This window comes from Grammomys surdaster, unplaced genomic scaffold, assembly GCF_004785775.1.
Source record: "Grammomys surdaster isolate TR1022 unplaced genomic scaffold, NIH_TR_1.0 126178, whole genome shotgun sequence".
In the NCBI taxonomy this organism is placed as follows: Eukaryota; Metazoa; Chordata; class Mammalia; order Rodentia; family Muridae; genus Grammomys; species Grammomys surdaster.
The window spans coordinates 7,039,389-7,063,026 of record NW_021620984.1 but is presented as its reverse complement, the minus strand read 5'-3'; the positions used below and the strand labels follow the sequence as shown (position 1 = coordinate 7,063,026).

The 23,638-nt window shown below is 45.6% G+C and overlaps 1 protein-coding gene across 1 annotated transcript in view; it reads right to left on the bottom strand.

The window, feature by feature from the left end:
• Positions 1-16,276: 16,276 nt before the first annotated feature.
• Trappc11 (trafficking protein particle complex 11) overlaps positions 16,277-23,638 on the bottom strand; it is a 40,972-nt gene continuing 33,610 nt past the window's right edge. Inside the window, exons 28-30 of the mRNA XM_028757650.1 lie at positions 22,814-22,947; positions 21,199-21,366; positions 16,277-17,118 (exon numbers count right to left, since the gene is read on the bottom strand). Of these exons, the coding sequence (XP_028613483.1) occupies positions 17,074-17,118; positions 21,199-21,366; positions 22,814-22,947 (347 nt within the window). The 3' untranslated portion in view covers positions 16,277-17,073. The remainder of the gene's footprint in view (positions 17,119-21,198; positions 21,367-22,813; positions 22,948-23,638) is intronic.

Sequence of the window (23,638 nt, the reverse complement as noted above, 5' to 3'; positions counted from 1 at the left end):
TACATTAGCCTCCCAAAGTGCTGATGTTGGCTGTTACTTCCACAGCCAACATGGAGAGTCTCTGTTTTCGCTGTATTCGCTCCAGCTGCCGAGCACCGCTCAGCGCTGAGGGCTTCCTGACAGTTCTTACTTCAGTGTGTATTTATAGTGGTGCCTCATGAGATCTCCTCCCGTGCCTATTGTTCTCAGAACACCACCCCGGAGAATATTATTAGCATCACCAAATGTGAAGAGAGGAACAGTAGTCACGTGTGCTCAGAAAATCTACCAAAGAGCAAGGCGTTTTAAAAGCATGTTGGGGATGCTGAGAAACTCCAGCGGCTTCTGAGATTACACTTGGGACTCTTGCCTATGTTTTAATATTATTTTTATTCCCATCGTATTCATTTATTTACAGGATATTTATTTCCATGTAAACGGTCCACATAGAAATCCACAGATGGCCTCCTGTGGGCCCGAGAGAGTTTAGAAATAATACATCTGGCTGTTTTGTGGAAAGACAGCAGAAAATAAACACACATGGGCGGGAGACATAATTGAGTGGTATCGAGCTTGCTTAGCATGGGTTAGCCCCTCAGCCCTGAGAAACCCAGCAAAACAAAGTGCAACAACCAGCCAGCAAACTACTAACAGCCAACTTTTATAAAGAATAAAAGCCATGAAATACATAATACACAAATAAATGTGCTTATGATTAAAAAAAAAGAAGAGGAAGAAGAGAAGGAAGAGGAGGAGGAGGAAGATGAGGAGGAGGAAGAGGAGAAGAAAGAGGGAAACTTTCTGACATGCCCAAGGTTTTTATCCTTTAGTAATTGTTTTGATTACCTTTGGTTTTTTCCTTTCTTTTTCCAAATTTTCTACTAAACCTACACATGGCTTTTAGAAATAATAAAAATGAGAAAATAATGGTCCAGGTCAATACCTCTTACAAGGGGGCTGGAAAGATGGCTGCTCAGTGGTTAAGAGCACTGGTTGCTCTTACAAAGGACCCAGGTTCTATTCCCAGCACCTACATGGCAGCTCACAGCTCCTAAATCTGAAGCTCTATTCTGAGCTCCGTGGGAACCAGGTACACATGTGGGGGATGTGAAAGCCAAACATTCATACAACAAAAACAACTAAAGAACATTGTAGGGGCTGGAGGGATATCTCAGTGGTTAAAGACACTGGCTGCTCTTGCAGAGGGTCTAAGTTTGATTACAAGAATCCACATGGTAGCTGGTAAGCAAACCTCTGCTTTCCATGGGCCCAGTAATGCTCATGATGCAGAGACAGACATATGGGCAAGCAAAACTCTAATACACATTTTTAAAAAGAGAGAGAGAGGGGAGGAGAGGGAGGAAGGGAAGGAGAGAGGGCGGGAGATGGGGAGGGGAGAAAACTTTTACAAGTTTTTTAAATTGAGAAAAGAATTCAAGGTATTCTGGAATAAGCCTTTCCTATCCCAGATCTGAAAACCAAAAACAATGTCAAAGCAAGTACAGTGTTAATACACTGTACTGAGAGAGTGATCCCAGACAGTACAGGCAGAGGGTGGGGGGAAGGAGAGCAAATATTTGCACATCTCTGGGCTGCTCAAAGCACAGCTAACTCCTTGTATTTCTTTTGTTTTTTAATTATTTTTTTGAGACTTTAATATGATTTCATCACCCCCCTCTGCCTCTTCCCCCCTCCACCTCCGAAATCTTCCTCCTTGCTTTGAAACCTATTACCTCTTTTCATTAAATTTTACGTGTTTGTGTGTGTGTGTGTGTGTGTGTGTGTGTGTGTGTGTGAGTTTCTAAATACAACCTGCTCAGTCTGTACAGTGTTACATCATGGATATGTCTTTATGGCTGAGCATTTGTTATGAGATAACTAATTGGTGTGCTCTTCCCTGAGAAAGACTGTTTCTCCAGCTCTCCATACTCGGTAGTTGCCTGCGTAGCGTCTCGGCCTCATGACTCTAGGCAGCCATGTTGGTGAGATATCACGTGTGTAGCTTCTGACATTCCTACGAAACAGAATCCCACAGCAAACTCCCTGTCCCTCTGGCTCTTACAATCATTCTGCAGTGGTTCTTCTTCTGCAACATTCCCTAAGCTGTAACACAGGAGCTGTTCTGAACAAGCACTAATGGGCACTGGGCTCCACAATTGCGGGGAATTCCTTCTAGGCTCCGCCCCACAGTTACCTGGCAACAGCCAGGTGTGCCTGACTCACTATAAAAGGGGCTGCTTGACCCCCTCCTCACTCTCTTGCTCTCTTCTCCTTTTGCTCTTGCACCTTACCTTCTTCCCCCTCTCTCTCCATTCCCTCCCCCCTCCACGTTCTCATGGTCTGCCTCTCCTCCCTCCCTCCCTCCCTCCCTCCCTCCCTCTCTCCCTCTCTCTCTCTCCCCTCCCCTGCCCATGCCCTGAATAAACTCTATTCTATACTATGCCTTATACTGTCCTGTGGCTGGTCCCTCAGGGGGAAGGGATGCCTCAGCATGGGCCCGCAGAGGCACCCTCTTCCCCCACGCCATACCACACCGCCACCAAACATATTCCTTCCTTCTCTCCATCTTTTCTATAAAACACAACAACAACTTTGCATCTCGGTGACTGTGGCTTTGTGTCGTGGTCTCCATCTGCTGCAGAGATGTTTCCTTGATGAAAGGTGAGGACTACACTTTACTGGGGCATAAGGAAATATACAGAGAATGTCCTTAGGGATTGTGATGATTTAGTAAAGTGGCAGCTGTAGGTCCTCCTCCAAGATCCATGACATTGCTGGCTGCGGGTCTCTTCACTCAGGCTCATCAGCCAATTCAGTCTAGTGGGAGCGGAGACTTCAAATGGGTTTTGGAAGCTCTGTGAGTACATTCGGTGAATGACCACACGGGGCTGTCTGTCAGTAGACACATCAACTTTACTTAGGGTGACTGAAGTCTATTGTAGAAACACCCAGGATGGGCAAAGGCCATTAGCTGGGGCTTAGGGTACCTGGAATGCCTCATTAGCATGGGGAAGCATTTCTGGAATCTCAGGGGATGGCTGAACAGGTTTTGTCACGAGAAAGGAAACTGATCCTATAAACTAATTGAGGCTACCTGACATTCCTCAGGTAGAGGCGATTGTGGGGGGCTTAGAAAACCCCAGACAAAGTCAGAGAAGGAGAAACTCTGTTAACAAAGGCAATCGTAGGCTAGAGAGGTGGCTCAGGGGTTAAGAGCACTGAGTGTTCTTCTAGAGGTCCAGAGTTCATTTCCCAACAACCACATGGTGGCTCACAACCAGCTGTAACAAGGATCCAATACCCTGTTCTGATGTGTCTGAAGATAGCTATAGTTTGCTCATAAATGAAATAAATAAATCTTTTTTAAAGAGGGAGTATCCTCCCATTACAAGCTGAACCTCTCAGTAGGCTATCTGGTCAGTGGTAGACTTCGATTTTAATTAGCAGTTTTCCCACAACTAGCCCTGTAGTTGTCTAGGTTTCCATTCCCAGGCATGGCTTCCCTCTTGTTGAGCAGTCCAATGAGAGAGCTATTGGTTATTGTCTAGGTCTGCATGCACCATGCTGATTGTTGTTATGGTACCTAAGCATCACAGATGGGCAGGACTCTCGTTACTTCGCTCTTTTGGGAGCTCCCATGGTGTCTTCTAGTACCATGACATTTAGACTTCAGGAAGGAGGCTTTCAGGTCACTTCCACCACAGTGGCCCCTAGGCCCTGTCTCTAAAGTGCATAGTGTTTTCAATAGGGACTCACTTTCTGTGTTAGTTAGGGTTTTATTGCTGTGAAGAAACACCATGATTATGGAAACTCTTTAAAAGGGAAACTAATTGGGAATGGCTTATAAGTTTAGGGCTTCAGCCCATTGTCATCATGGTGGCAAGCATGGCAGCATGCAGGCAGACACGATGCTGGAGAAGGAGCTGAGAGTTCTACATCTGGATCTGCAGGCAGCAGAAAGAGAGTAACACTGGGCCTGGGGTGAGCTTGAAACCTCAAAGCTCATCCCCAGTGATAGACTTCAACAAGGCCACACCTCCTAATAGTGCCACTCCCAGTGGGCCTATGGGACCATTTTCATTCAAAACACCACACGCTCCATCTCTGGAGGACAACCAAGAACAACAGCAATAGTCTATGTTTGGGGAGTCTCTTGGATATCCCTGACCAACAACTCAAAAGAGGGCTTCTCTGCCTGATGTTAAAGTTTTTGGTAAATGGTCTTTGGCTCCTGGAGGAAGCATTGTTATCAGCTAAGATGGGGAATTTTCATTTAAATGATATATGCATATTTATATATCAACTTGTATATTGTAGGTGCTTTAGATAGTAAGATTCCTTATAACGTTTTTAAGATTTCTATTATTTTATATTCCTACCCCCTTCTTTTGTATGTGTCCCTCCCCCTCCCCAACTACAGCCCCCTTCCCCTTTTCTTAAAAGAGTCCAAGTGGAGAAGAAAAAAAGAATTTACCATGTCCCTCCAGCTACTGATGCAAGGTGGACTCAGGTCCTGAGTTCTTTCTTTGTTTAAATTTATTTATGTATTGTTTTATGTGCGTGGGTGTTTTGTATGCATATGCGTATGTGTACCCATAAGTACTTGGTACCCTCAAAGATCAGAAGAGGGCATCAGATTCCCTGAGACTGGAGCTACAGATGATCATTAGCCATTATGTGGATGCTGGGAATCAAACCTGGGTCCTTTGCAAGAACAACAAGAGCTTTTAACTGCTGAGCTAATTCTCCAGCGCAAGAGGTCCTACATTTGCAGTTACTTTCTCAGCGGGGTTCTTCAGGGAGACATGAGGAAGCCTGATCTCCAAACAGTATTGCCAACGTCTCCCTGCCCACCTTCAAGTTTGGCTTCAGAAGCCTGGCCAGCAAGCCTGGGTCCCATGAGGTTTCCAGGAGTCCTCTGACTGCCCTAACAGACGTGTCAATGTGGTATGGCGTGCCCAGGAGCATCAACAATGCCAACAGCACCATGCCAACCCATTGGAATGTGAGCAGAGAGAGCCTCTTAGGGTTTGAGACAGTGTTGGCATCATTGAGCCCAACGTGTCACTTTCCAGCTGAAACCAAGCCATCTTCTTAGACATTCATCCCAGCTTTCTGTGTCATTTTCACTGAGAAAATTTGCATATACTTTATTGTTTGTGGAAGAGAAAAATGAGTGCACGGAACCTTGTAGGAAGCTTTCACTGAGACATAAAAATTATAACCTGGCCTTGATGATGTACACAGCTGTGGCTCAAATTCAGTGGGTCTGACTTTTGTCCAGCCCAAACCCTCACCAATTCAAAGAGTCAGTGTGATGTGGTGCCATGTGTTGTGTGTGCGTGTGCACATTCGTGTGCAGCTGGCCACTCAGCTGACTGTTTCTCACGTCAACAGAGGAGATGAGACAGGCTCCAAAGGCATGAAATATAATCCTCACATGGAGGAATTCTGAAGATGCCACCAAAGGGGGAGTGTGATGATTTGTATATGCTTGGCCCAGGATGTGGCACCATTAGGAGGTGTGGCCTTGTTGGAGTAGGCGTGTCATTGTGGGCGTGGGTTTTAAAACCCAGGTCCTAGTTGCCTGGAAGCCAGTCTTCTCCTAGCAGCCTTCAGATGAAGATGTAGAACTCTCAGCTCCTCCTGCACCGTGCTTGTGTGGACGCCACCAAGCTCCAACCTTGATGATAAAGGACTGAACCTCTGAACCTGTAAGCCAGCCCCCATTAAAGGTTGTCCTTATAAGAGTTGCCTTGGTCATGGTGTCTGTTCACAGCAATAAACCCTAACTAAGACAAGGAACAAAGGAAGAAGAATGAGTTTTCATGGTTCACAAGTACTATTGACAACCACCCATGGGCTTCATAGTTTGGGCACCATGACTCAGTTCCTACCGTGGTTGATGAAAATTCTGAAGAAGCAGAACATCACCTCAGCTACATTTCCTCCTCTTTAAATGATCCTCCCAGGACGGACCCTTCTATTCAAAGATGGGCAGGACACAGCTTGGTGACAGGAGGATTGCTGCAAAGGGAAGTAGAATTAGTCAGCTTGTGGGGTCTGAGTTATATAGGAGCATGTCTGTCTGCCTGAGAAGACGTCCGCTCGTGTCTGAACAGAAATCACCGGTATCTTTAAGGCACATTATGTATGCCAGAGACTCAAATTCACACGTGGCTGCCAACAGAATAAATGGTGCACTTGAATCCTTTGTGCTTTGCTTCCTGCTCTAGACAGCCTCCGGAAGGGTGATGGGATGGTTCAGTCAGCAAAACGCTTGCTTTACAAGCACAAGGACTCACATAAAAAATGTCAGCTGTGGAGGCTCACCCTCAGAGGCAAGTGAATCTCCGTGAGTTCAAGGCCAGTCTGGTCTACATAGACATTTCCAGGTCAGCCAGGACTTCTATAGACCCTATCTTAAAAACAAAATAAAAAGCACACCCGCCGGGCAGTGGTGGCGCACACCTTTAATCCCAGCACTTGGGAGGCAGAGGCAGGTGGATTTCTGAGTTCGAGGCCAGCCTGGTCTACAGAGTGAGTTCCAGGACAGCCAGGACTACACAGAGAGACCCTGTCTCGAAAAAAAAAAAAAAAAAAAAAAAAAAAAAAAAAGCACACCCTTTCTCATTTCTAAGTATGCTTTCTTTAATGCTTTAAGTTTCCCCAACATCTCAGGCTTCCTTCTTCCTTCTCTTCATTCGGTCGCTTGCATGTTGTAGGTCTGTCCTCCCTGGCAGCTTAAATGAAGAGCTTTTTCCTTTTCTCTTCCATTCTCTTCTGGATTCGGTTTTGTTTTCCTTTTGAATCTAATAAAAATTGTCCTTGATTTTCATTCAAAGAGTCGATGTGATGTGTCGTAATGTGGTGTGATGTGGTGTGTGTGCGTGTGTGTGTGTTCGTGCACATGTAGCTGGCCTCTCAGCTGACTATTTCTCAGTCAACAGAGGAGATGTTGAGACGGGCTCCAAAGGCATGAAGTAGAATTCTTAAGCTCTTTTATTAATAAGACTAAAAATTCCAAGAGGAGACCCTGACTTCCTGTGTTACCTAATGACCCCGAAGGACTTCAAATTTACACACTGATATACTGTGCTGTAGTTACAGGAATTTGGGTGAGCTTCATAGTCACCAGTGTGGAGGAGGCCAGGTCCATTCACTATCACCTCTAGCAGCCAGGAGAGAGACACAGAAGGGATGTAGTTCCAATAATCACGTCGATGGCACTCCCACAAGGGCTGACCTCTTAGGGTTCAAGCATTTCAGAGGCCTTTCTAAATCCAAATTATAGCCACCTCTTAAGACAACTAGGCAAAACCCCTGTAGGACATTTTGCAATGTCGCCTCACAAATGCAAGAGTCTCTAGTGCTTGCAGCAGCGTGTGTGGAGGGCACATTCAAGTAAGTTGCCATACCAACTTGCATGTGAAGGCAGTCTTGGCAGCTTCCTTACGCTTGGATGGCTTTCCGGTGGGGTTCAGGACATCCCCTGGGGATGCTATTTCACCCCTCCTGGTGTCCTCCTACTCTCACAGAGTTCAGGCTCAGGCTTTGCAGGTTTGACTTGTGGCTGGAGAGAAGGTGAACTCCTGGTGATACACAGCGGGAAACCCATTCACTCGGCCTGCTTCGGTTTCTGCAGCAGCCCCCTGGCCCCCCAACACACAAGTACAAGAAAACCTTCTTGGCCTGTCACAGCTGGGGTTCCATTTTTACACAGAAAAGCTCATTGTCCTAAACTCACCCAGCTCGTCTGACCACTTTGGAAATTTCATTATGCACCATTGAACTTGGAACCGGTCACTCCACACAGTCCTGTGTAGGGAGACTCACTGTTTGTCATTTGTGTATGGGAGCGTGACTTAGCAAACCTCTGGGGGGTGGGGGGGACACTCGACCACTCTAGTTTAATTTTCAATGAATGGAAAGGGAAGCAGCATTAAAACGCTCTTCCCAACCCCCACACTTGGGCAAAGTGGACTGGAACTACAGTATGCACCAGAGGCGCAATTATCCCAACAGGTAACAGCCTGCATGTGTTTAGGACTCGTGTGTGTGTGTGTGTGTGTGTCTGTGTGTATGTGTGTGTGTGTGTTTGTGTGTGTCACAAGCTCCATTCCTGGGAGATGAATGTAAAATGCTTTTGCATGCAACCTCCCCACAGAGCCAGGCCCTGCGCCCATTTCTCAAGGTTGCACTTGGAACAGCACGGGTTAATATTGACTGTAGGTGTGCAATTAATAAAGGTTTGTGTTTGTAGCTGTCTTGATTCTACTTCCAGAGCTGGAGAGTCCTTGTAAACTTTACTTTTCAAAGAGGAAGGAACTGAAGAGAGTGACAGCTCACACCCAATACGCCAGAAAGCCACCATAACCAGTTCAAGCTGCTTCTCTGCCAGCCTGTCGCTTACGATATAATTTCACAGAATAAAAGATTTCATAGAGAAAGGAGCGTGTGTTACAGAAGCTGAAGTACCTCCCTCTTTCTGCTTTGAGACAGTGTCTCACTGTCTAGCCTTGGCTGCCTGGAGCTCACAGTGTAGACCAGGCCAGCCTTGATTCCCTCCCAATCAGTGGAATTAAAGTCGTATAACACCACACCCGGCTTGAAGCTTTTAATAGTTCTGGAGATCACATGAGCACTGATATATTCATTCTCTCTCTCTCTCTCTCTCTCTCTCTCTCTCTCTCTCTCTCTCTCTCCCTCCCAAAATGACAGAAAAATTGACTCTCATGGGAAATGTACTATATTTAGTAATTGAGGAGAAAAAAGTTTCTATATAGAATTCTAGTTGAGCTTAAGAAAATGTTTTTGTTTTGGGGTACAGGGTCTCATGTAGTCCAGGCTGGCTTTGGACTGGCTGTGTAGCCAAGGATGACTTTAAATACACCATCACCCTGCCTCCACTACCCAAGTGCTAGGGTTACAGGGGTCACTAACCACATTAGACTTGGAACAAACCTCGAACTTTCCCTCCCAGTGTAGTAGAAATGTTGGATAAAGACACCTGTGATATTAGCACCCTGGAGAAGCAACCAGCCACATTTACATGTTGAGTGTTCTACACGTGACTCCATTTCTTCAACCAGATTGATGCTCTTAGGGTGGAGGGAGAGTTGGCCCACTGGATGATCAAGCCAACCATGAGGACTACAAAGGACTACCTCAGGTGGACTGTCAGGCCATCCATAGCTAAACTGAACTCAATGTGATCTCGATTTACCTAAGTTAGCTGTAAAAACACCGTTTCGTCAATCAGGAAAAAAACCTGCATGTATTAGACAACTTCAAGGAATTACTGATTTATTAGATATAATAATACATGATTACATTGAAATATTTATAAGTGAAGTGATTTAATAAGGAGATGGGTGAGATAAGTGGCAACCAGCACATTAATGGTGGAGGCTGACTGCAAGTGTACTTAGAGGAACTTACATTACATCAAAAATAAGATAAAAATGATGGCAATCTGAAGGGGAGAAATATCGTGAACGTAGTCTGGCCATCCAATGGTCTTAAATGCCTCTCACATTGTCACCTGTGGCTCAGGCCCGCCTGGAATCCCAGCACGAGGCAGGTGGAGGAAGGCCTGGAAGTTCCAGGCCAGTCTAAACTACAGCGTTGATGTGTTTTATAAAAAGATAAAGAGAGAAGGAATATGTTCTATGGGTGTGTGGTGAGGTATGGGGGAAGGGAATGTCTCAGCGGGCCCATGCCGAGGCATCTCTTCCCCCTGAGGGACCAGCCCACAGGACAGTATAGTATAGAATAGAGATTATTCAGGGCATGGGGAGGGGAGTTAAGGGGTAATAGAGGCAGAGAAAGGCAGAGAGAGAGATAGTAGAGAAGAAGAGATCGGCCATGAGGACGTGGAGAGGGGGAGGAACAGAATGGGGAGGGGACGAGCAAGGGAGCAAGTGCCCAAGAAAGGAGCAAGAGAACAAGAGAGCGAGGAGGGGGCAAGCAGCCCCTTTTATAGTGGGCAGGCCTACCTGGCTGTTGCCAGGTAACTGTGGGGGTGGAGTTTAGACAGAATGCTAACAATTGAGTCCTAGTCTCAAAAACACCCCACCCCACCAGCTATCTGATTTAAAAAATCATCAGAAAACAAACAAACAAAACCCCCAAGCAGCTCCGAAGACTCCTCTCCTACCCTGAGCTTAAACCATTCATCACCTAAACAGTGGGTTTCTTGGCTTTTTTTTTTTTTTTTTTTCCTGTTAGGGATGGTGCGTGGACTCAGTCCTTTCGTCCATTCAATGGTCAACCAAGATCGGATATTTTTCAAAACACAAACTCATTTCTTTCTTCAAGCTAGACAAATCATGACTCAAACCCAAAAGGAAAGCCTTGCCCTTCAGCTGTATTGTTGGGGGACATGGTGGAAGGGTGGGTGCAGGTGGGGGTGGGGCCCACAAAGGCCGCCAGAGCTCTGGGGTTTTAGGTGAATTTCAGCTTCCCAGCCCATCTGGCTTATCAGGGAACTGGAATCTTTGGGGGAGGAAACCCCGGCTTTCATCAACAGCGGAGCAGCCTGCACTTGACGCCCCTGCAGGCCTTGGTGCTGCCAGGAGTGGATACCTGCACTCCTTCTCATCACCGGGAATGTTCTTGCTTGCTCTGTTTACTTTACACATCGTTATTTGTGCTCCAAACCTCAGCTTGCATGTTACCATCTGTCTAAGGATGATGGAGAGGCATTCCTCCCCCCCACCCCCCACTTCTCCCTCTTGCTCCAGCCTCCACTCACTCACTCCCCTATTAGCATTCTGTCTAAACTCCACCCCACAGTTACCTGGCAACAGCCAGGTAGGCCGGCCCACTATAAAATGGGCTGCTTGCCTCCTCCTCTCTCTCTTACTCTCTCATACTCTTGCTGTCTTGATCCCTTGTCCCCTTGCCCCTTCCCCCTTCCCTTCCCCGCTCCCTCTGCCTCTCTCTGCCTCTACTACCCTCTTAACTCCCCTCCCCATGCCCTGAATAAACTCTATTCTATAGTATACTGGTGTGTGGCTGGTTTCAGCCCCTGCTCGCTCCAACCCCCTCTGTCCCCCCCCCCCAACTTCATTCCGGGCTCCTGCTCGCTCCAGCCCCAAAGTTCACTGTAGCTGTCCTCAGACAACCATATGAGGGCATCAGATCCCATTACAGATGGTTGTGAGCCACCATGTGGTTGGTGAGAATCGAACCCAGGACCTCTGGAAGAGCAGTTGGTTCTCTTAATCACTGAGCCGTCTGTCCAGCCCACATCTTCCATATGCTACAATCTCCTTCTAACTAGTTTTTTTTATCTTGTTTTGGTTTGTTGGTTTTTGGGTTTGCTTTTTCTGTTTTGTTTTTTTAGACAAGATCTCACTGTATATGTAGCCCCACCTGTCTGGAGAGGCCTGTGTAGACCAGGCTGACCTCAAACTTGCAGTGATCCTCCTGTCTCTGCTTCCCAAGTTGCTGGCAAGAGAGATACCACACCTAATTTTTGGTTTTGGTTTTGGAAGTACTTTAAAGCAACACTAGCTATCCCATTGGCTTGCCAGCCCTGTTCTCACACTGGACTGACGTTCTTTCTTTCTGCCCACTGGTCTTCAAGAATGGAGCCTCCTCTATGGCTTAGGAACCAGCACAGAAAGTGGCTCAGAAGAAGCCGACAGAGAACACTTCAAAGCACAATTAGGAGTTTTACTACCTTACTACTTTACAGTCTTAAGGCCGGTTCTCAACTCATAGAATGCATAGCTCTTTGTCATCAAATGTATAGTTAACATAAAACAATTTAGGATTGAGCAGGAGGCTGAAGCAAGAGATTCACTGTGTGTTCACCTCCAGCCTCGACTTTAAGGTTAATTCCGAGACAGCCAGAGCCACAGCTGAGACCCTATCTCACAAAACCATATACCATACTGAGTGTCTTAGTTAGAGTTTACTGCTGTGAACAGACACCATGACCAAGGCAACTCTTATAAGGACAACATTTCATTGGGGCTGGCTTACAGGTTCAGAGGTTCAGTCCATTATCATCAAGGTGGGAACATGGCAGCATCCAGGCAGGCATGGTGCAGGAGGAGCTGAGAGTTCTACATCTTCATCTGAAGGCTGCTAGTGGAAGACTGGCTTCCAGGCAGTTAGGATGAGGGTCCCATCCTACAATGACACACCTACTCCAAGGCCACACCTACTCCAACAAGTACTAACAGTGCTACTCCCTGGGCTAAGCGTATAGAATCCATCATGCTGAGTATTGCAGCTCTTCTAAGGCTGAAGGAGAGAGAAGTACACCCTACTTGGCACACTTTAGGGCTCAGCCAGTGTTAGCAATTATCACTTGGGCAAGATACACAACTTTAGTAATATTTTTATCTGAGTTTTTATTCATTTTTGTGTAAATGGCCGTTCTTCCTGCATTTATGTATGAAGCCAGAAGAGGACATCATATCCTCTAAAACAGAAATTACAGATGGCTGTGAGCTGCCCTGTGGGTGCTGGGACCCAACACAGGTCCAGTGAAAGAGCAGCCAGTGCTTTTAACCACTGAGCCGTCTGTACAGTCCAACTTTGGGAAGTCTTGTCCAGCCTATCTAGGCTGTTTGTCAGTTCTCGTTTGTCATGCATGCTGAAACATCTGGGCAAGGGTGTGCTCTAAACATAGGGCCCCAGCCTCAAGGTTGCTGTAAGTTTCAAATTCTTTCAGCGATTGAGACAAGAAAACTCAAGGGATTGCTCAGGGTGTAGTTTACACAGTACACAGACCCTGAAATGCAGACACACTTGTACCTGTGAGTAGATCTTTCCTTCTGGTAAAATGTGTTTCAGAAAACAAGTAAAATGCTACTTCGGGATATTGTGACAATACAGTGTAATTTTTTTTTCTTATGATCCTCCTGCCTAGGGCTGTGGTTTTCTGTAGGAAAAGATGGAGAGGACCCAGCCTCACAGGACACGAATAAACTGATGACAAGGTATAAAGCCTACATTTGCATTTGTTTGACAGTCTCCACCCATGGAGTAACTGTTTCTTGAAGATTACTGATGTGTTTGATAAAAAGCCTGGATATGTTTGATAGAGCTTGGTATGGTGAGGTGGGAGGGGTGCCTTGACAGGCCCATGCTGAAGCATCCCTTCCCCCTGAGGTACCAGCCATACAATGGTCTAGTACAGAATAGAGTTTATTTGGGGGCATGGGAAGGGGAGTTGAGAAGGGAGTAGAGGCAGAGAGAGAGGGGACAGAGGACATACACAGAGGAGTGGGGAGTGGCAGAGGGAGAGGGAGAGGGAGGGGGAGGGGAGGGGAGGGGGAAGGGAGGGGAGAGGAAGGGGAGGGGGAGGGGGAGAGGGAAGGGGATGGGAACAGGGACAGGGAGAGGGAAGGAGATGGGGAAAGGGACAGGGAGAGGGAAGAGGCTGGTTAAGAAGGGGAGAGAAGGGTAAAAGGGTCAGGGAGAGCGGAAGGGGCTCAGAGAGTCATAGGAAGGGGGCAGAGAGATAGAGGAGGGGCCAAACAGCCCCGTCTATAGCAAGCCAGGCCTACACGGCTGTTGCCAGGTAACTGTTGGGCAGAGCCTAGGAGGAATGCTGACAATTACAGTCATTACAATTTAATTAAATAATATAACCCAGCACTAAGCAGTTTTCAAAGTAAGAATTGGACTGCTTGGTGCTTTTTCTGGGTTTTGAGGTCAAGAGAGGAAGCTATAGAGAGGTATCACTGGGAGCAGGCACAGACTAGTTTTATGTCCTCTTAGGGGGGAGAGAACTTCAAGTGAGAGAATGCCTCCATAAGAGGGTACAGGCAAGCCTACAGAGCAGTTTCTTAATTAGTGATGTGCAGAGGCCCAGCCCACTGTGATTGGGTCCACTCCTGGCCTGGCGATCCCGAGTTCTACCAGAAAGCAGGCTGAGCAAGTCAGGAGGAGCAAGCCAGTAGGCCCCACTCCTCCATAGCCTCTGCATCAGCTCCTGCCTCCAGGTTCCTGCCCTGTTTGAGTTTCTGCTGATAAGTTATTTTCCACCAGTGAAATGAGCCAATTCAAGCAGAATTAACACACACAAAGATTTATTGGGAAACCATTCTCCGGCCAGTTCACTGGTCCCAAGGAGGGGATCAGTGAAGTCACCATAGGGAGGGACCAGAGGCAGGGGTAAGAGAGGGGAAAAAGAGAGAGAGAGAGAGAGAGAGAGAGAGAGAGAGAGAGAGAGAGAGAGCGCATGTATGCAGATGGGAGAGACCAAGACATTTGCTTTTTATAGGGAAGAGCTGTGGGGAGGGAATGCCTTGTAACAGGTAGGGCCTGAGGGTTGCTGGGAGAGGGGAGGCTGGAGGCCAGGTATATACCAGGCTTTGGTATGTAAAATATGTACCTCAGCTGTTTGTTCTAGGTCTGAATCCCAACACCTGCCTTGGCTTCCCGACTGGGTTTAGGACATGTAAGCCTACTAAAACCTTACCTCGTCCCACAGAAACCCCGAGACAGACTGGATGGACTCGTCCATTTAAAGGGGTTACCTTCCATCTGCCAGGGGACGGGGAGTCCTCACAGGAAGGAATTCTGGGTAATGATAATGTGGGCTGTGAAGGAAGAATTAAACTAAAACAAAACCAATCTTCCCCTCAAATAACCAGCATTTGAAAAAACCTCAACACAGCAGTCACACTCCTTAAAAATGCTTTAATTCAGTGATTCTCAGCCTTCCTAATGCTGCTGGCCCCTTAATACAGTCCCCTCATGTTGTGGTGACCCCCAACCATAAAATTATTTTTGTTGCTACTTGATAACTGTAATTTTGCTACTGTTCGTGAACCGTATTGTAAATATCTGTGTTTTCCAATGGTCTTAGGAGACCCCATGTGTAAGGGTCATTCGACCCTTGAAGGGGTGGTGACCCACAGGTGGAAAAACCAACTGCTCTAAGAATTTGAGGACAAGGAGCCCAGGATGCTGAAGATAATCACAGCTGAGGATTCAGAGTTGAGTGTGTGGCTCTAAGGGAGCCACATGGTAACATCTGGATCTTGGGCTGGTGCTCACAGCACTGTCTGAGAGTCATGCTTTTACACAAATCTCCTAATACATACTGTCCTGGTTAAAAACCACCACGCACGGTGCATGCCAGTACACAGCAATGCCGGGTAGTGAACGTAATACCGTACAAAGGCAAGAAGGCGGACATTCTCACAAGGGGCAGAGGTCCCAGGTGACATGATGAAGGAAGAGAAAGAAAGACAGGACCCTGGTGAAATGACAGCCCTTACAACATTAAGCCAGATTTGACTTTTTAAACACAAGATAAGTCATAATCTTATACATTTTTTCAACAAAGAAATCCAGTTTCAAAACAGACCAAGAGAATGTATTCACAGAATTTACAATATGGGATATTTCTTGGCCACAGGTAATAAAATTTTTATCCCCGCCTATATGGAAAATTTAAAAACAGACTTATTTGGTAAAGCAGACAAAGTTAATGCAGTTATGACGCCACGCTAACATTCAGGCTACGCTGAAGTGCACGCCAGTGATTGTCTGGCACGAGCACAAATCTTATACTTGAAACTGTCAGTGTCAATGCATGGGACTTTATGGCTAGTGCATTATGTCCAAGTACCGTAGTGTCCACAGGGACCTTAGAGACCTTCGGGTGGAAGTTTTCAGATTTCCAGGTATGTCTTACCAGAGGCCACAGGATCAACTTGGCAGGTTACAATGAAGAATCAAAACAAAACACTAGCATACAAAACAGGGGCCAACAAAGAGGGCAGGTATCTCATGAACCGTGTGTATGGTTTATATTAGGTATGTGCGTTCATATACATGTGTGTTCTCACTTCCATATCACTTTATGTACAATGCCTATGACAAGTGCACATAACCATCCTCCACGGGAAGCAGGAGGGTAGTCTAGCTAAGAGTGGACCTTGGCTCTGGCGGGGCCAAGCTGTCCTCAGCTGTTAACTGATATCGTCACAGCCTAAAGGAACAGGTCCTGTCAGCTTCTCTTTGGGAAAACTCAATTCACTGAGGGAGGCAGTCACTAGCCAGCCAGCCAGCCACACAGAGGAGATCCTAGGCCACTCCAGAGCCAGACTCTGATGGCCTCTCCCTCAAAACCCATGACACAGAACTCATGCCCCCATACAACCTTGTACTGCCTGAGCAGGTCCTGGAACACAGAGAGACCTTCCTGTGCTCTCCAGTCACCTGGCAAAGTGTTCTTGGTAAAGGCTGTTTCATATACTGAGATCCAACCACAGAAAAGACATCTAACCACATAAAAAAAATCAAAGGTATCACAAGCAGATGTGAAAGAGAACATATTTTATTTACATCACTATTTCCTTTTTACAATATGCCCACAGTCTGCATAATACAAATATCCATGAAATTATGTACTTTTAAATTAAGATATTTTACAAAGAAAATGTTCCCCATATGATCTGTTTCCATTTCCATGAACGTAAAGGTTGTTCTATATAGCACTTAGGAAATTCTATAATGGGACTGAAGACTCTTAATGCTTCATTCTCCCAGACTTAGTTTAGTAATGACGCTTATAATCAGGTTCTTTCAGGAAGCACACAAATGCATGTACGGATTGTAGTTTGAAACTTTCTGACGGTAAATAAAACACACCTTTCAACTGCTCTAATGAGCCCCCTTCCCTGGAGGTCTGTCCCGCAGTCAGACAGACCTGTGCTGCTTGCTGTGTATGCAGAAACACGCAGGGGACTAATGGGGTGGGTCACTTGCAGGCAGACCCAGGTGAGTGGCGTCTCCTCTGACATCCACACTTGGTTGGGTATCTGTGTCTACTGATGCTGTACAGAAGACACACTGCACTAACCACGAAAGGACTTCTAACAGCAACGATGACCTGACACCCTTTCACGTCACACTGACACATTTCAAACTTTTATTAGTGAAACTGGAGATGATTTCCTCAGTATTTTAACCATGAGTTCCTCTGAATAGCTGGTATTATATCCATTAAAAAATAGGCAAGATTAACTTTTCACCATGATCAACACTACAGTCACGGTAGCCTCCCTGGTACCCTTTTGCCTCCTCTGTAATAACACCATGAGCTTGTCCTGGACATCATGCAGCAGCGATGGAGGTATCTTCCAAGAGTCGACCCTGTGGCTTTACAACAGGAAAAGCAAGATGGATTACAACACAGTCATCAGAAGGGCTCTATTATTGAAAGCATTTTGGAATTTCTGTGACTATTTTATAAAACTGAAATAGCAGTGGCCCATGTACGTCTACTGCAGATCCACTTGAGTCCACACCTCACTCCTAGCCCTATGCTCCCGATGTTCCCACAGATCCTCGTAACCTGTGTAAAATGGGAGCTACTTGCAATGCCCGCCAACCAAGAAAGCTCAGGGTTGCCCTGTGTCTCAAAACCTGAGCTGACACAAAGCTCTTTTGGGCATTCAGGATCCTCTAACCTCAAATTTGGGAAAAATGTGTTTTAGAATGAACTTCCAAAGTATCCATTCATCCATACATCCATACATCCACCCACCCATCCACCCACCCACCCATCCATCCATCCATCCATCCTTCCACCCACCCACCCACCCTTCCATCCATCCATCCATCCATCATCCATCCATCCATCCATCCATCCACCCATCCTTCCATCTATCCATCCATCCATCCATCCATCCATCCATCCATCCATCCGTATAGCTCAAGGATAAAAGCAAATACTTCACCATTTTTCTATGCTGACAATAAAACGTAGAACACCACATCACAACAGTCAGTGCTAAGAACAAATGAAGACATCACAGAGCTGAGGATCAGATCAGGGCTTGACTCCCAGATGTCAAGGGAAAAAGCAGGGCCCGGGAGCACGTGCTTGTGCCCAGCAATGATAAGAAGGCAGAGACAAGCAGATCCTGGGGCTCACTGACAGTCAACACGGCTTACTGACAAGTTCCAGGCCAGTGACAGATCCTCTCAAAAAGCAAGATGGACAACACCTGACAAACAATATAAGGCTGACCTTTGACCTCCACACAGATGTTCATATGCACGTGTATACATACAGGCAGACTCACTCGGCATTACAACTGCTTTGTTTTGTAGTGTTGACGATGAATGTAAGTATTTAAGCTGTAAAATTTCTAGTTACAGAATCACCTAATGGGTAAAAGTTTTGTTTTTTTAAAGACAGGTTCTCTCTGTGTAACTCCGGGTGCCCCTGAACTCTCTATATAGATTAAATTTGCCCCAAACTCACAAAAATCCACCCACCTCTGCCTCCCAGGTGCTGGAACTAAAGTTGTGCATAACCACGCCTGGCTATAAAGGAATTTTTGCAAGTGATTTTATCACAGATACTCAACAGTCAGCTTCTGTAGGAGGAAGCATGAGAAAGTGCTCAGAATATGAAACAGAATAACGCCACGATCAAAGGCTGTTTGCTATCCTGAGGTAGCACAGGTCTCCAGAGGACTCCATGTATATATGTGTGGATGAGTGTGCAGGTATACATTTGCAAGGCATGTGTAGTATGTGTGGGTGTCAAACATGCTCCGAGAATGGAGTCAGGTAAGGAGAATTCTGAGGAATTTCGAGAGTTACAAGGAAACTTCAAGAAAACTAGACAATAGTCTTGTGACTTCAATTTCTTCAAAACCATGAATTGTTCTTGGAATGTGCTTTTGGGCCCCTCCCAGGTGTAGCGGACAGGAGTGAGTTTACCTCAGATTAGTCATCCCAACTATTATTTGTTTATATGCTGCTATGTTTGAGGTGACTCTTTTATTTTTTTTAATTATTTATTTACTATGTACACAGCATTCTGCCTACAGGTATTCCTGCACACCAGAAGAGGACACCAGATCCCATTACAGATGGTTGTGAGCCACCGTGTGGTTGCTGGGAACTGAACTCAAGACCTCTGGAAGAGCAGCTAGTGCTCTTAAGTTCTGAGCCATCTCTCCAGCCTGAGGTGATTCTTCTTAAACTATCAGAGTATAAACTGTCAGATGCTCTGAATAAAGTCACCTACTGCATGAGACTTCAGTCGGCCTCATTCTTAGCCCCACCCTTCCAGGTGCCATGGCCTTTAGACTGGGGAGCATATAATATTCACATTTACAGTGGGAACTGAACAGTGAAGACTAGGCTCCTACCCCTGACTTTATTCTTATTTGCTTGGTATTGATGAAGGTAGCTTTCTTAAGAACACAGAGGCAGCCCACTTACTTACCCACATATGCACACTGCACAATTACCTCAATGGAAGTACAGTAGTGGCCACCTCTGCTTTAGAATAGCTCTGCTCAACAGCTGACGGGTCCTATTTAGCTTCTGAGCACATGACGTGTGGCTAATTCAGACACTAAGACTTCTAAGTTTAATTTCATTTACTCTCAAGTGACTAATCCTATTTAGCTTCTGAGCACATGGCTAATTCAGACACTAAGGCTTCTAAGTTTAATTTCATTTACTCTCAAGTGGCAAGTGGTTACCTGCTACGCTGACCGGCCTAGACTTACATAAAGGCACAGTAGAGTTAAAACCTTAGGAAGTGATCATTCAGTATGTGGGAAAGGGTAGCCCGCAAACCACTTTAACTGACAGAAGTTAGGAGAAGGGCATGGTGATATGCCTATAATACCATCTCTTATAAGCTGAAGCAGAAGGGTGGAGAGTTCGAAGCTGGCTTGGCTGTACATAAAGACCTTGTCTCAGATGGCATGCATGTATTTCAAGACGTATACTCTGTGGAACTGTAGGTTCTCCAACAGATGACGGAGTGCCCAAGGAAGCTGGGGCTCACTCTTGACTGCAGCGAAGGTAACAAGGTGGCGTGGCAGTTGGAAAACGATGTGCTAATTGCATTTAAACTTATGCTTATTACCTGGAACCTTTCCTCATGAATTTAAACAACCACTACCAAAAGAGGTCTAGCATGAAAGCAATCAAAGAGGGAGGTGGCCTTGTGAGGATTAGGTTTGGAAGATAAAGGAGTGAAGGGGACGAACTGATGAGCACACGCCTCTCTCCTCGGAATAGTCACCAATGTCTGCAGCAACATCAGACAAGAACCGGTGAGGTGGGCGCCTTTAAAATGAGACCAGGTAAGAATGTTTACAAATCTAATAGAGAGAGAGCTCCTGTTACTTTTGGTGCTCGGGATCAAACCCTGGCTCTCAGGAATACAAAGCTGCTTACATCCTTACATAAGTCTGTGGTGTCCGTTTATAATCTGTGAAGCACAGTAAGGGATAGGAGCTTGAGAGTTAGTAAACCACCCACTAAGGGAAGCAATGCTGTGTATAAAGTCTATAACTAGCGGGGAGTGTGGAGACATCAGTATAGACATAATCGCCACTACCAATTTCTGACAAAGAAAGGATCCCTAACCCTTAAGGCAGACACGGGAAGGTGTGTAAGAGCAGCAGTCCTCCCAACAGGAGGCATGGACTTCTTACCCTTTCACACAAAGGGGCTACAGAGGAAAACCACACCCTCTGGAAGGAGCCCAGATGGGGGTGTCTGTGATGTACTTCTTCCTTAGATGCTGTGTCAGAAGTGAGTGCTGAGCTAAATTAAATACTAGTCCAGTATTTTGCTCCTACACACACACACACACACACACACACACACACACACACATACACAGCAATCAAAGCAGATAATTTCTGGCCATTTTTCAGAAGGAATCTAAATCCAGAATTAAAGAGGTAAGAACTAGTAAAGTTTAAGGCTACTTAGAAAGTTAATCCATCTGATAAAAAACAGTTATGAACTACAACTGAAAACACACTTTATTATGTCTAAGGGAAACCAAGTTCAAGGACACCGCAAAGACAAGTCACTAATTACCTAAGACATCTTGTGGGTCGAGACCATGGAAAAACATGTATTGCCAATGGTTTTAAAAACTGAGATATGCCTCAGTAGCAAAATGGCAGTTATGAAGCAGCAACAAAAATGAATGTATGGGTGGGGGTTCCTAAGACCATCAGAAACGTGTTTTCTGATGGTCACAACCCACAGCTTGTGAATCACTGATCTACGAAAATGACAATCTTGGAAGTTAGATTCTATAAAATAGTACCACGGAAATCAACAGAATTATCAAATGCATACAACAAAAGCAAATGCTATCACTGCCAGCCTCCACTTTCACTCAGCGAAGCTTCTGTCTGCTTTTAAGATAGTGAGTCTAACAGCCAGGGAAAGCCGAAGCCTTACCTTCACAAAAATGCTGGTCGGTATAAACCGTCGGAGCAGCTGGTTGGTGAAGTTGGGAAACCGAAGCAGGTTGATGTTGAGCGATGGTAGCTGCTGGTACCCAGCCATCAGAGGGTAGAAATTATACAGCATTTCCTGCTTGGTGCCAGGTAGAATACGCAATCGGATCTAGTGATAAAAATCCAGAGGGAAACAGTGACAGGCACGCACAGACTCCTGCATGAACACACATCCCTTACACCGCCGTTACCCTCGATCATTACGAAGGACAAGTCCTTCTGGGGAAGGACGCGTGCTCTCTACTAGCACGCCGCCTAAAACATAGGACACTCACTGCATGACACAGCCACCATCACTCAGTTTCTGTCAAGCCTGAAGGGCGGCACGTACCTTCTTAAGAACTCTGTCAGGTTACCACTTTGTCTATACCAGGTATATTACAATCTTCAAAGGATATTACATAATAATTTACCAAAAGACTTCCTGTATCTCTGTATAGGCATTTTTCATCAAAATAAAAACCATAAGATTTTGATTATTTCTCTTAGGGATTTAATACTATAAATTAAGGTAAACAGCTTCAGGGGGAAAGGCGTGTTGGAAATCTTTACTAATACTTGAGGGCTCCGCATGCTGCCCAGCCCACAACCTGAGTTCAGTCTCCAGGTCCCACATGAGGTAAGGAGACCTCCGTAGCTGCCCTGATGCAAATGTACAGGACACTCTCAACACACAGTAAATACATAACAAAAAAATTAAACTTCAGAAAAATATGCATTTTAAAATTTTGGCAAGACAATACCCGGAAACAACTTCTTAGTTTATAAATGAGAAACATGTATGTATGTGCACATACTGTGCCGGGGACAACAGCACAGGCTTGTGTTGTACTAAAGCTAGGGTATGTATCAATGTATAATGGTACACAGCAACACTGCACAATGCTTGTTCAATTCTACTGTGCATCTAACAACAAACCCAGCATTCTGAATACGCGAAGCAAACTGGTTGGTTTGTCCAGGGTAGACACTTGTGTTAAGACACATTTGCTCCTATAATTAAAACTGTCCCTTATTCATAAAAGGCACTTCCTGACAAATGTGAGGTGTCTGTTAGCATCCTGACTCTCCTTGGGAACATGTTTTTTGACTGAGTTTTTCATTTTAAAAATAGATAAACTTTTCCATCTGATTTGACTGAATAAGGAAAAAATGTTGAATAGCCCCTCCCCCCCCCCAAAAGTTCCTGAACATAGCAGAGAAAAGTAACTTCTATGCAAGATCAAACCCTGTACAAGTCTGTAAGCTCTAACCTCAGTATGGCTGTGCTCCAGGCCACAGGCCAAGACACAAGGCAAATAAAGAAGAGGTTATGGTTCTCAGGAATTCTAAGGTGTCATTATAATATAGTCAGCAGTGAACCATGCTGTATAAGGAGTAAGAACCCATCTGTCTGATCTCAAAGACAGGAAACAGTAACACATCTCTGCAGGAAGTTAAACTTAATCTTTTAAAAGGCTTAAAATTTTACCACTATCAAAACACAAACCCCAGCTGTCCACTTCTTGGTCCTACTCCTGTGGTCACACATGACACACCAGAAGGATGACCTGTACCTGTTTGAGGCCTGAGAACATGAAGGCATCACTGGGCTCCACAGAAATTTCCACATCTTGAACCAAGTCAGTCTTATTCTGTAAGTGGTACCTGACAGGTAATGACTCTCTGACACGTCCAAACGAGGGCAGGTCTACAGAGGAAGAGCATGGGTCCCTTGGTGAAGTGAAAGCCAGCTCATCACCCAGACTTTGTATTAGACAGACACAGTGGTACACAAGCTACGGCTTTGCATATGAGATCCTTTCATTGGGAAAGGATGCTGACAGGACAGGCTGAGAAGGAAGTATGTCTGAAAGTGACTGCACAGCACAGAATCAAGAGTCAGCTGCCACAAACTGCTACAAATGACTTACAAATCTGCAAACCATCTCCCAAAATACCAACCACAGTTCCTAAACTAGAATAAGCAAACACTGTATTTTACTGAAACTACATAAAATTTCCACTCATCCACTTGCTCAGACTTTTCAGTGGAGTTCTGCAGACTTATTTTTTCTGACATATAAAAGTGGAATGTTCTGTGAGTTTGTGACCATCCTTGCAGAGGCCACTCTAATGTGGTCGGTGCTGTTCTGTCACATGCAGCTCTGCTCAAGCAAGCACTGCAGGAGGTGGCATGGTAGGAGGCAGGCACTGTATGCTATTTTTAAAATCATACAGACATGCTGGGGGCTGATAATGAAATGTTTCTCTTAATAGAATTATTCAGTAAGAGAGGAGAAATGAGCCTGGCATGTGGTGGGGCACACCTGTAAGCCATGCACTTAGAAGGGAGAGGCAGAACGGCAGAACGAGCAGTGGCAGTTTAAGGCCAGCCTTGG